Below are 14,187 nucleotides of genomic sequence, written 5' to 3' on the forward strand. Positions count from 1 at the left end.
AGTTGGATAAAGGTAAAGTAAGTTTTGGACAAGAAAGGAAATGAGAGTTGGAAAAGAAGGACAACAAAAAGGGATAGAGAAGAAGAAGAGAGAAAAGTCGGATGAGCAGTGGAGGAAACAAAAAAAAGAATAGTTAATAGGCTTGGTGATTTAGGCCATTGTCCAAATGAAAATTGTAGCTCAATGTCTTTGTGTGTGTTTAACTGTGTGTGTGTGTGTGTGTTTGTGTGTGTGTGTGTGTGTGTGTGCGTGTGTGTGTGTGTGTGTGTGTACCATACCGCTGAAGGCTGCGAGGCCAGCAGCTGCTGGAGCTGATGCTGCTGCAGGAGCAGTCGATGCTGCTCAGACAGCAGGCCGAGCCGCGCAGCGCTGACGAGACAAAAACCACTCGCAGTCAGACAAATGCGATAAACACTGTCCTTGCGCTATCAGCCTTGAGCTAAATACAGTTTAATACACTCTTTCCCAACATTAGACATTCACAGCCACGGGGCCTACAGAGCTGCTGACTGCAGCAAAATACAACATACTGTACATAGGACAAATGTCATGAACTGGCCCTTGGGAACAAGCATGTTACATATTACTATTTAAATATTAAGAAAAAAAGGAAGTCATCTTAAATGTCAATTTCACTTGCCATAAAGCAAGAAAATGTGACCACATAGAAAAACCATGCGACACAACAACGTTGTCACAGAATCTCTTCTGACAGCCTTCAGGGACAGGATGGAAACAGAACTACAGGTTGTTCTGATGCTGATCTGTATCACCTGTTCTTACTAGCTGCTGAGCTGCAACAATCCAACACGCAAGCAAAAGGAAGCAAAAGGGAGAGGACACAATAAAGTTCACATTCATTCAACATCTGGGGACAAGACATAAGACACAGAGATGAGGTTGCCAGACATGTACGTTTGTGTTTAGAATAATAGCTGTGCCTAAAAAAGTAAACATTGCTCAAAATCCATAGAATGGCTTGTAATTCCAAAATATCAATGCATTGGGAACACGGCACCTTCAATTCCACATCAAACATGACTGAAATTGATTAAGTTTGTGCTCTACCTTTACAAAAAGTGAAGAAAAAGGAATATTAGGCTGTTTCAAAAAAATAGCACTATTTGCATTTTTCTATACAAACTTAAACATTTACTGTATGAACTAAAATATTTCTCAAAGGTTTGCTTCCTTTGAATTACTGAACTAACATTTAGTTGCACGACCATTATTTCTGAGACATGCTTCACATCTGTGTTACACGGAGTCGACCAACTTTTGGCACCTGTGAACAGGTATTCCAGCTCAGATTGATTGAACTATATTTCACAATTCCTCTGCATTACTGTTCGGCCTCAGAAAAAGCATTTTTGATGTCACCCCACAAGTTTTCTATGGGACTGAGGTCCTAGAATTGGGCTGGCCATTCCATAACATCAATCTAGAACCAAGACTTTGCTCACTTACTGGTGTGTTTTGGGTCATTGTCTTGTTAAAAAAAAACATTTGAAAGGCATTTCCTCTTCAGCATAAGGCAACATGACTTTTTGACCTGAAACTGATCCATGATCCCTGGTATGCGATAAACAGGCCCAACACCACAGAATGAGAAACATCCTCATTAACGTAATTTTTGCATCGTCATGCTTTACCGTCTTGAATTCAGTGCATTGGGGTCGTCGTATAAACTGGCCCCTAGACTCAAAAAGAACAATTTTGCTCTCATCAGTCCACAGAATGTCCCACCATTTCTCCTTTGGCCAGTCAATGTGTCCTTTGGCAAATTTCAACCTATTCAGTACTTTGTGGGGGATTCTAGCTGATAGCTTTGCTTCACACAGCCTTCTTCTGATCGTAACAGTACTCACAGGTAACTTTAAGTCTTCTTTAATTTTCCTGGAGTTGATCATTGGTTGAGCCTTTGCCATTTTAGCTATTCTTCAATCCATTCAAACGGTAGTTGACGTTTTTTTCCCACGTCGTTCAGGCTTTGGATGCCATTTCAAGGAGTTAGAAATCATTTTGGCTGAGTACCCTTTAATATTCCGCACTTCTTAATATGTTTTCCCCTCTCCAATCAACTTTTTAATTGGTGCGTTGCTCTGTTCCTCAGAGCAATGTGTGGAACGACCCATTTTGCTGAGTATTTCACAGTGAAATAACTAAATATAAATACTTAAATATGGGCCATAATTGAGACCTGTTTCCTCACATAATCAATCACCTCACTAATTGAACACAGCACTGCCATTATTGTGAACATGCCCCTTTCAATTACTGATTCAATTACACAGAATGAGCAGCATGCATGTCATGACTGCTGGGTCTGTTGGTTTTCTACGACTCTACAACACTTACTAGTAAATTATTTGCTAGTATTGTAGAAATATCACTTCTACCAAAATATATGATTTATGAGGTTAGTGATGTTGGACTGCTATTATTTTGAACACAACTGTATGTTCCCTGACATTAGTAATGACTGTGGTGTTTTCAGTACTTCAGGATGTGGTGACAGAAGGTGCTGAGCATTATTGAGTAACTCTGTACTTACTCCTGTAATTCAGTTTTGATAGCTACCACAACTGTTTTATTATTAATTAAAATCAGACGTACCTGTTATTAACGGGCAACATGACGCCGGTGACTGCTCCTGTAGTGTGTGTGTGAGGGCTGACGGTGCCCGCCGGCGTCTGGATCACGCCATTCAGCGCCCCGACAATTCCCCCCATGCCCAGGGCACTACCTGCACCCAGAGCCCCCATCAGCCCCGCCACCGCGCCCAGCCCGGCCGGGGCCGTTCCCACGGCAGCGACCCCGTTCAGCTGTGGCTGGGGCGGGCTCTGGGAGACGGAGGGAGGGGTGGAGAGAGATGAGGTGGAGCCACTACTGCTGTGGCCACCACATGATGCACCGTCCTGAGGGGAAAAACAATGTTAATCACAACTCATTCTTTTGATAAAATACTTAAATCACAAATGTTAACTGATCACTGTAGTTCATATAATTTCCCATGTCATGAGGTATTAAATCATGACATTACCTCGTATAACAAAAACGTAAGCATCTGATGCTTGTTTCACCAAAGTTCAGGTATTAGTGATTTGTTTTTGCTCTGTCTTGTACTGTAGCGCTGGACTTTGTGGTGATACAGGGTTAAGATGGACTATGTTGGGCATTTGTTCTTACCTGAGCTGCCACAGGTAAAGATGAGTCAGTGGCTCCCAGCTGGCCTCCTTTCACATCTGCAACACAAATCAATGCAGGTTTATATGCGCTCTGTCAAAATTGCATACATTTTTCTGCTGATTTAAAAAATTTAAAATTTAAAGATTTTTTCCGGTAAAAACAGTTTAAGGATATTTCATACATGAATCTTATTACTCATATTTCAGATCCTTCCCACTAGGACAAAACAGACAAGAAATTGAAAAACAAATAAAAAAAACAAATAGATAATTATGTTTTACCCAAATAACAGTTTATTTTATAAAATGACAATGTCTGTCCTAAGTTCTAGAAGCCCAACATGATGTCATCAAATGTCTTGTTTTGTAGGATATATAATTTAAAAGCATGTAAAAAAGCAACAACTCTTTATATATAAGAAGCTGAAGCCCGTGTGTTTGTGTGTGTGTGTGTACCAGCGCAGGCCGTAGTGGGGGTGAAAGGCACTGATAGCTGAGCGCTGAGAAGCTGCAGTCTCTCTTTCTTCATGGTCAGATTTTTGATCTGCTCCTCCAGCCTCCTGTTCTCCTCCTGCAGCTGGTGGAGGGACTTCAACATGCCCAGCACTGGAAGAGACGGAGACACAGATGAGGGGTTGATTGATCAGAGTATTTAAGTGTAGTGGAGCGGCAGCACTTTTTGCTTAGTGCCTGAAAATAAAATAATAAATCTCTCTGCTCTGAGTTTTCAATTTCCTGCTGTCCGAAATTCTAACTGGCAATGATAAAAAACATTTTGTTGCAGTGTACGGTCAACGCAGGCAATAAGACCTTTTCAAAAAGGCCCTGAACATCCTCCCAGGTGTTGTCAATCTGGCTGATTAGACCTCTTCCCGGGACTGTGGCTGTGTATTGAATGATTGACTGTTATCTTCCTGAGTCTCCTGTTAGCTTAGACATATGACACCTTTATTATTCTTATTGGTAAAAAAGATTTGTGACCTAATAAATTCCCATCTAAGCTCTGGCCTACCTTTTAGCCTAAGCAGAGGTCTAATCAGCCAGAATGACTTAAATCCGCTGTGTGGGTGTTCGGAGGCTTTAAACTGGTTTTACCTACATTTTAGATGTAATATTTTGTACGTTTGGGTTGAAGCTGTATAAGAGCAATCTTTTCACCAGCAAGAACACAGATGCTCGGACTTTCTGAAAGGCCAGTGTTTCCTTAAGGCAAAATCATGCAACTCTGCTCCTCCTCTACACCACGTTGTTCAAATACCCAGTGACTGATTAGACAGATGCACTCGACAGGGAGGTCAGGGGTCAAGATCAGCTACAGAACAGGGACCCTGGTGCCTGTGCAGACTCAGCGGTAAGGAGTGACGAGGAGGATTTGCACACACAAGAACTTAGACCTGATCCTAAAAAAAGGACGTCATTTTAAAAACTAAGCCCCCTTCCCCTTTTTTATTTCTACTTTATAGATCCCTGAAGGGATGTTCAGATAGGGAGATAACTGACAGTAATCAACAAAACGGTTAAAGTGAGGAAGTGAATAAAAAGCGGAAGTAGAAGAAGGCAAAAGGCTGATGGATCAATTAATAGAAAGAGAGAAATGGAGCAAAGAAGGAAAAGGTGGGAATAGTGATTAGCTGTGGAGCTGGGTATCAAACCACAACATTTTTCTGAGAGTGACAGAAATGTGTGACAAGTACTGAAAGCTTGCACCGAATATCTAAGACTTTGTTATCTGTAAAATACAAAAAATAAAAAGATATTTCTCAGCATAAAGTATCAAATAGTATTTCTTTGGTATCAATACTACAATGGATATATCTCAAATGATATCCAGCCCTGTGTGTGAGTGCATGGTTGTGCATCTCCAGGTGTGTTTAATGTGTGTATCCTCTCACCGTCTCCCTGCGCTCCCTGCTGCAGCAGGAAGCTCTGCCCTTCGTTCCACTGCCTCTCCAGGAGCTGCTCGATGCTGGTGGCCACCGGGGGCAGCGTGTCCCCGCCGCCCGCCCCCACCCCTAGCAACCCCGGCCCCGGCAACGACCCCGAGGAGTCATAGCGTATCTGCAGGCCACCAATGGGAGAGCTAAAAGAGAGAGAGAGAGAGAGAGAGAGAGAGAGAGAGAGAGAGAGAGAGAGAGAGAGAGAGAGACAGCGATAGAGAGGTCAATGGGGAGATTAACGACCCAACATAAACGTCAGACAAACATAGACACTGCCGGCTATAAAACTACATCAATTTGTTGTTACAGTGGCCTCTAATGAAAAGGGGCCAGGCTTACTGTCTGTGTGTGAGGCATAGAGAGTAAAAGAGAGGGAGAGAGGAAGAAAGAAGACATGCAAGAGAGAGAGAGAGAGAGAGAGAGAGAGACAGACAGACAGACAGACAGACAGAGGGAAGTTGACTGTCTTGATGTGATAAATCTTGGTGTGTGTGTTTGCAAAGACAATCTGTTGAGTGTGAAAAAGGGGAAATGAGGGAGAACAGGGGAGAGCAGAGAGGATAGAAAGAGGTGCGTTATATCAGGGAAAAGGTAAAAAAAACAGTTAAAGGACAAGATTTTTTACATGTAATCACACCACAAACTAAAATGCACTCAGATTTTGAGTGTCAATGTCACTGTATTATCCACGTTGTATGCAGAAAAATGTGTCAGCTATACTTGTACATATTAAATTGCAAATTACAAAATCATCAAGGTAGTCAAAACGTCATTAAATGTTTCACTTTAAAGAGAAAATGTCATCAAATCTGTCATCATATTCTGCTTTTATATTTTCTTTTTAAATAACATTTCTAGGAAGAAATGATGTCGCCTAAATGCAAGATTTGAAATTATTCAGTGTAAAAAATAAGCTAAAATAATGATAATTAGAACTAACCTCATCAAGTGAAATTATCCATCCCTCAACGAAGTTGAATCCAACATAAATGGATTGGTATTATCAATATTCCCATCCTGAGAGATCCACACAAATACTCCCAAATGAAGGAGATGCAGAAAATCAGCTGACTCTCCTTCCATGTGTGATTAAACCCCAGAAAAAGAAATCTAACTGGAGTTGAGGGATGGTTACCACCTTCAAAAACACAAGTTATCGTTGGCTGAGAGAGCGAGAATTGCCGGTAGGGGTGAGAACGAAAGGGAGAGTATGCATGTGTGTGTGTGAAGAGTGAGAGGAAGAGAGAGGAGACAAGGGGCCAGCAGAGGGAAAAGCAAAGAGGGGGATGGGTGATGGAGGGGGGGCAGTGAGGAATGTAAATGGGTGGATGGGGGTGTGCGTGTGCGTGTGTGTATGTGTGTGAACTCACCGCGGGGTGGTCTTGGGAGAAGCTTTTATGGAAAAGCCCTGAGCTCCGACACCGCTGCTGCCGTCTCCCACCTCCTGATCTACACACGCGTACACACACACACAAAAAAACACACACACACACACACACACGCGTACACACACACACAAAAAAAAACACACACACACACACACACACACACACACACACACACACACACACAAAAGTTGAAAACACTTCATGTGTGAAAACAATGTGCATCCACACCACTAACATTTTCAGGTTATTTTTGTAAAGTTCCCTGTCCACACTGAAACACCTGAACAATAGGAAAAGGGCTAAATCTCTTCTTCTTTTGTTTTATTTTGGTAGGTAAACAACAAAACTATGCATCAAACATCTGATAAGAAGTGAGACAACATCCTGGTTATTCTGCTGAGTCAGTACTGGTTAAACCTCTGTTCTGTGTCGTCCTGCTCTCGTAGATTACCTACACTGGGATTTAATACAACACTACCTCCAAATATATTGATTTGATTGTTTTTTTTCCTGCTGTCAAATAACAGAACAAGCAGAGAACAGTTGTTTGGATTGGGGCTTATAAATATAACCTGCTAACAAGGCAAACAGTATTTCCTTTACAATTGCTTTTGAGAAAAACGAATATAAATACAGCTTAATGACAGTATGGCTATATTGACATTTAAAATGAGGGTTATTAAAAATGTCTTAACCCTTATTTTTCTCTCGGGGTCCTGGAGACAGTGGGCCATCTTTAAAATCTCTGTTTTTGGGTGTGAAAAATGCCAAAACAAAGAGAAAATATTTAAAATTTAGCCGGAGTAGTGTGGACGTATCGTATCACTTCTGGCTCTGCAACCTACAAAACTTTGTCTCTCTTTCCTTGTATCTCTTTCACGCGCGCACGCACATGCACGGACACACAGACACACAGACACACACACACACACACACACACACACGCCTTCATTCAAACTGCATGTGCATTTTTCTCTCTCCCTCTACCTTCTTTGAGAGTCTGTATGTCCTCCCTCTGGGCCCCTGGCCAGACGCTTCTTTTCATTTTCCTCAGAGTAATGAATCACACATGCACACACAAGCAAACGCACACTTTTGCATTTACACACTCGCGCAAACTCCCCTCTACTTAAGTCAGTCAATCTCAGCTTTTACCCCCACCAGGTCACCACTCTAGTCCTTCGCTCGCCTTCTTATCCAACTCCTTTTTCTCTCATAACCCTCTCCGTCCTGGCACCTCCCTCTAGACACTCAAAAGCAAAGACAAACGGCTGCCAAAGTAAACAGGCTACATGCATACAAACACACTCACACCTTGCACGTTTGTGCTCACATGACCTTTACTAGTACACAAACAGAACTTCACACTTGTGTAGCTGTACACACGTGCTGTACACCACTGTGTGCTTAACTTTATGGTAAGGAAAGAATGGCAGCAAATCAATAATTTTACTTATTGATTAGTCAACTAATTACTCAATCGACTGAAAATAAATCGACAACCATTTTGATAAATCATTTTAGTCAAATTTCAAGCAATCTAATATTAATTAATATGCTACTTTTTTCTAAAAGGCTTAAAACTTAAATTCTTCTTTTTACATAAATAATCATAAATAAAATCTAATAGAAAAACTTATGTAAATTAAAAACAAAAATCTAATAGAAAAACTATAATTTTCTGATAAAGTTAAAAAGTTGCCGCTAAGATGTGACAATTTGTTTCCAATGACACCAAACTTGTTTTCAGAACTAAACAAAGCTTGCCTGTGTGTATAGACACACAGAACTTGCCACACACACACACACACACACACACACACACACACACACACACACACACACACACACACACACACACACACACACACACACACACACACACACACACACACACACACACACACACACACACACACACACACACACACACACACACACACACACACACACACACAGGCACAGACACGCACACACAGCCCTGTGGCCCCCTGTCATTCAGCCTGATTAGTGAGTTGACCTGCAGGCCAGGGTGGATCTGGCTCTGATGATTGCTGACCGCCAGCAGGAACTACCTACCTTCCTTCCTCCTCCTCTTCCTCGCTCTTAACTCTCTCCTCTCCCTTTTTTTCCTCTTTCTTCTCTCCTCTCTGTTCAACCAGATGTCTTGTATCAGGAAGTGGCCACTGATTACAAAAGCCACGTCTTACTCCTCCATCAGCTCTTCTGCACCGGACAGACAATAAACCACCTATTTTGCACGGGAGGAGCTCCCGCAGACAGCTTTCTCTGCTCCTCCACCACACCACTACCTCCAATGCTCCTCTTTCTCTCACACTGAGAGACTATGTTTTCTATGTCAATTGTATGTGCCGATCTGTTTGTGTTTGTGTGACAGAGAGGACGGGTGAGAGAGGGGGAACAATCCCGGCATGTAACTGGAACTGAGTAGGAGGAGCTTGAAAATATCACGAGTGCTGACCGTTGACCTCTCTGTGGGACCGAGGGCGCGTGACCTTTCCATTATCTCCTTCTTTCTCTTCCTAACACACATGCATATATTTGTCACACATGCACACACACACGCACACACACACACACATCGCCACATTAGGTATGTTGTCATACCTGCTGGTGAAGCCTCGGACTGTGCGATGAGTGCTGCCATGGCCGAGTTGGGATTAAGCCTGTTTCCAAACATGTGGGGGGGAGCGAGGTTGAAGACTGACCCTGGCAGGCCGCTCACCTGTAGACAGAGGCACAGATACGGCTAAGAATAAGCTCCAAGAAGCCATTTCACTGTGATTGAAATCATAGTCAGTAGTCACTTAACAAGCCATTTCTTTTAGACATTTTTTGTGTACAATTTTAGCCTTTAAAGGATAGCTGATAGTATAAAGACAGGCAGGAAACAAGGCGAGAGTGAGGAGTAAGACATGCACAAAAGACCCCCCCACAATGCAGTCTTATGATATGCGTCCTAACTGCGTATAAAATAGTGGAAATATACGTATGTGTTTAAAAGAATTCTTCATTCAATTAAACATAATTTTAGTGCTACAATTTACAATTAATTGTGATGAATTCTAATTTCAATGATTCACAATTATTATGAATTTATAAAAAAAAAAGAAAAATTCATTTGTGTATAAAATAACAAAAAAAGTGAGAAAAAAAGCCAATTCCAAATTTCCAGCGCCCAACAATGCGAAACAAAAATTACTTGAGGTGATAATGATACACACAGTAAAAAAAGAGAGAACATTTACAGAGGCTTAAAACCAGCATTGTTGGTGTTTTTGCTTGATAAATGACCCACACTATTCATTGATTATCAAAAGTGACAATTCATTTTTTGGTTGATTTCATGTCCATTGTTTTATTATTATATATTTATTGGAAAAATAACCAATGCTGATCCTGGATAGTAACAAAACAATGTCCTCTATGTATGAGTGGGCGATTGTTTTTTTAGTAGACTGATATTTAAATATTATGTTGCATATTTTGCACTGTCAATGAGCTATGAATGTTTATTTTAATGTCGGGGAAGGTCTGACTGGCTTGTTATTACACATTTAATGAGCCTGAATCCAAAACTGAGAATCAATCTGACCAATCAATGGTTTAAAAATGTTAAAATTCTCTGGCCTCCACTATTGATTTTGCTTAGTCACAAAGCATCTACATATTATTTCATGCCAGTCTGAAGCTTATTTGAATGGAGAAGGAAATACATAGGAATGTGGATTTACTATCATTTCAAACATAAGTAACATGGATAAATCATGGATCCCCGGCTCAATATTCTGTCACCAACACACACATGCACAAGGAGCTCAAAGTGTCTCAACACCCTGACAGTACGCTGACATGCTGACAAAGTGTTTCTGATGCATAGAGTTTAATCCAATTAAGGCATTTCCCAAATAAAGGCCGTGGAGTGAAGGGTGGGGCTGGGTAAGACGAAAGAGAGCAGGGGGGGGGGGGGGGGGGGGGGGGGGGGGGGGGGGGCATCAGGAGGGGAATCAGGTCTATCTACAAAAACAAAATGGCTGACTGTTTGGTTGAAAAGCTACAATCAAAGGAAGTGAGACACATTTATTTAAGTTACTGAAAGTTGCTCTTCCATAATATTTGGAAGCTCTAGGAGCTCTGTAATTTAAAGCATGATGAGTTATTTTGGGGCAAAACTGGTTTTTAATTAATTAATGGGATAGATACATTTAAGAGCTTTAAAAGTCTGGTTTCCTACACTTCCTGCAGTTTGAAGCGAGATCTGATCATCCCGAAAAAAAAAAGAAGATAAATGTTTTTTTGAAAATGAGGAGAAAACAGAAAAGGGATCTGACACCATGACCTGAACCAAAATGTTAAAATTAAGCTCCAGTGTGTAAATGCATTTGTGAAGCTTTGCTTGGCTTTCTGTCATATACTTTTCTTGTAAAGTCATTTATATCAATTTGCTGAAATTTAGGGTGGACTTTTGAACAAAAAAAATCTCCTATAAATTCATGTCTAGAATAATAAAATGTGGAAAACATCCTTTAAATTCCCATCACTGTTGTTAAAATCAAAGAAAGAACCTGTTCCCTCTATTCTTTTTCCCACCCTTACTGAAATGACTTCAGATTTCTTTCTAGACCCCTCCTCCTCTCTTCCTCCTCCCATCTGGGCCATAATCCTGCCCCCTTTCCCATCAACATTCATTTTTCATTTTCATTCATTTTTCATTCGAAGTCTCTTTCACACTCCCTTTCTCTGTCCTGGGCTGATAGCCAATAACAGTAGGCTGAGAGTCTGCTAGCGGACTGAAATAGCAAATGGTCACACACACACACAATCACACACACGCACAGACACACACACATATAAAAGGAAGGAAGCCTGTTGTTGGCCTTATTTCTTTAGTTGCGTAATTTCTGCGGACTGGATTTGGATTGTGTGTGTCCCACATGTCCAGAGGCGTGCATCGCACTTTACAAACCAACAAACACGTTTTTAACAATCTGGAGTGACAGGAATGAAAAATATATTTTGTTTTCTATTTAAGTCTTTCTACTTCCCCTAGGATAAAAAAAAAGGACAAAGAGCAAATTACATTTAAACACACACACACACACACACACACACACACACACACACACACACACACACACACACACACACACACACACACACACACACACACACACACACACACACACACACACACACACACACACACACACACACACACACACACACAATATCCTGTGCCTCCCTGGGCCTCCCATCCTCTATAATATGTGCTAAACAGAGAAGAGTGGGGCAAGATGAAGGCCAGGCCAGCCAATTCAAGGCATGAGTGCCCCCCCCCCAAACACATTTGCCCCAATGCCTCTCTCCATCCCTACTGTGGTGCTTGTCAGATGTCATTACATCACAGGACAACGGAGGGAGAAAAAGAGAAATGGATGGTGACAGAGAGAAGGAAGGTCGAGGGTGAGAGAAAGTGTGTGAGAGAGAGAGCACGCGAGAGAGAGTGCGAGAGCGCAAGAGAGAGCGCGCGAGAGAGAGAGAGAGAGAGAGAAGAAAGAGGTTGTAAGTGGACACGGGAGAAAAATGGAGTTGGGTGGACAGAGACAGAGCATGGTCTTTGGGGAGGTTTTGAAAGGGTGGACACTGGGGTCAGTGATTGAAGTGAGTTTTTTTCTTTTTGGGAGATGGGGCAGTGATTACTGGAGGCGGTTGAGCTGATTGAATTAGAGTCAGTGCCCTCACTTTTGAATAAAAGAGTATTTAAGCCAATGGAACACAACAAAACAATATCACCTTAAGGCCAAGCATAAAAAAAAATATTTTAGGATCTAATAGGAATATGTAATTTTTTTTTGGATAAAACACAGTTGAGATGATGTGACATCCATAAAAAAAATTCCAAAACATTTCCAACAATTCCAAGATAGAAGGGATTTTCCAGAAATATGCAGCCTGGATTCTGAATCCACTTTTTGACCTAATGACCGCTTTCCCAGCTTTGCCCAGAAGCTTTTTTTCCCCCCTCACAATTTTCCACACTAAGACATGGTGGAAATCCTAATAGTGAGTGTGTATTACAATTACACAGCATAAGCATTTTCCCCCTGATTTTTATTAAAACACTGAATTTCTACTTAAAAAAAATTGGGATTATCCACTGTTTCCCTCAATATTCCCATACTAACATTTACAGTAATAAAGATGCATCTCTTAGTATTATAACATAGACCATAATTCAGACCATACTCACAAAAAAAAACTACAACCATCTACAGGTGAACTATATTTAATCAGCTATAGAATAACTTGCTAAGAAAACACAATCCACACAAGGTCAGGACACACAGATTTCACACATAATTATCATGCAGTGGATTAATAATAGTGCTGAGAGATTTGGTGCGGAAGATGTTTAATTAGTGTGCTTTGGTTTATTTGTGTTCCCACAGTTTATCTGCACTTCAGCTCAAAGATGGGAGAGATGTGGGTGAATTGACAGATGAAGGGGGTGCTGAATAGTGTGTGTGTGTGTGTGTGTGTGTGTGTGTGTGTGTGTGTGTGTGTGTGTGTGTGTGTATGTGAAAGAAAGAGAGATGGAGTGTGTTTACTGAGCATGTATTTTCCATGTAAGAGAGTGTGAGAAGGACATAGAGAGTTTAAGCAAAGTTTGTGTTATTGCACTCACATGTGTGGCGGCTGTGCTGGTTAGCGGTGCGGTGGCAGTGAATGGAGAGGGAGGGGCTAGTGAAGGTGCTGGTTGCGGTTGCTGGGACAACTCGGAGCTGGCTCCGCCGATGGCAACAGCTCCTGTCCCTGACAATGACCCATCAGCACCAGAGAAAACACCTGTGGAGATATCAGAGACATTAACAGTGTTTTCCTGGTCAAATACTATATTTAAATAAAACAAATTTACGTAACAATATTGTTACAGAGACTATAATTATTACAGCATAAAAAGCACTGGTGTAAATACTAAAATTAATGATGGCTAATTTCCATTTAGCCGTTCCAGTTTCAGGGTCCTGGTATTATGCATGCTGGCTAGAAAGAGACCATTTGCTGTACATGAATCATTTACAGAGATAAAGCAACATCTTGTTTTAAGTTCTAAACAAGGTGCAGATGTGTTGACTCTAGCCAATTTCATACATGATTTAAAAAAAAAATCAACAAATGAAATGCATGATTAAGTGTGGGCTTCCCGAATATGCGCTAAGATAATTTGGTTTCTTTATGATAGTGAAAGCCCCATCCATTACAATAAACTCAAGTTCACACAGAAACGTGTGTGTGCATGCACGCACACGCACAAATCTGACAACACAAATCATTCAAGCTTTAACAAATTGGTATAGACGAGAGAGGAGGAAATTCAATCGGCATATTCTCTCCATCTGTATTCTTTGTACTTATTCATATAAAACACTTCATTCAGCTTAATAAAAATGATGATTATACAACATAATAAACACCAGTTCTAAATCAACAACGCAAAAATATTGCTCAATTTTCACACCACCATACGCATGTTCTATTCTGTTATCTCCTTCCCCCTCACACACCCCTGTACTTGCCCACTAACCAGGGATAAGCCCTGCCCCTGCCCCCCTTTGACCCCAGCAGAGGAGGGAGGGGGGGGGGGGGGGGGGG

General features: G+C 41.3%; 1 protein-coding gene across 3 annotated transcripts in view; it reads right to left on the reverse strand.

Moving 5' to 3' along the window:
* Positions 1-14,187, reverse strand: part of mllt10 (MLLT10 histone lysine methyltransferase DOT1L cofactor) — a 44,150-nt gene that overhangs the window by 1,800 nt on the left and 28,163 nt on the right. For 2 of the 3 annotated variants that reach the window (XM_034861638.1, XM_034861636.1), the window contains 9 exons: positions 13,220-13,380; positions 9,142-9,259; positions 6,496-6,574; positions 5,081-5,268; positions 3,645-3,794; positions 3,190-3,245; positions 2,617-2,918; positions 774-794; positions 279-369 (listed from right to left, as the gene is read on the reverse strand). In XM_034861638.1, the coding sequence (XP_034717529.1) occupies positions 279-369; positions 774-794; positions 2,617-2,918; positions 3,190-3,245; positions 3,645-3,794; positions 5,081-5,268; positions 6,496-6,574; positions 9,142-9,259; positions 13,220-13,380 (1,166 nt within the window). The remainder of the gene's footprint in view (positions 1-278; positions 370-773; positions 795-2,616; positions 2,919-3,189; positions 3,246-3,644; positions 3,795-5,080; positions 5,269-6,495; positions 6,575-9,141; positions 9,260-13,219; positions 13,381-14,187) is intronic. The other variant, XM_034861637.1, reaches the window with a different exon arrangement.

Source organism: Etheostoma cragini, chromosome 22 (assembly GCF_013103735.1).
Source record: "Etheostoma cragini isolate CJK2018 chromosome 22, CSU_Ecrag_1.0, whole genome shotgun sequence".
Taxonomy (NCBI): domain Eukaryota; kingdom Metazoa; phylum Chordata; class Actinopteri; order Perciformes; family Percidae; genus Etheostoma; species Etheostoma cragini.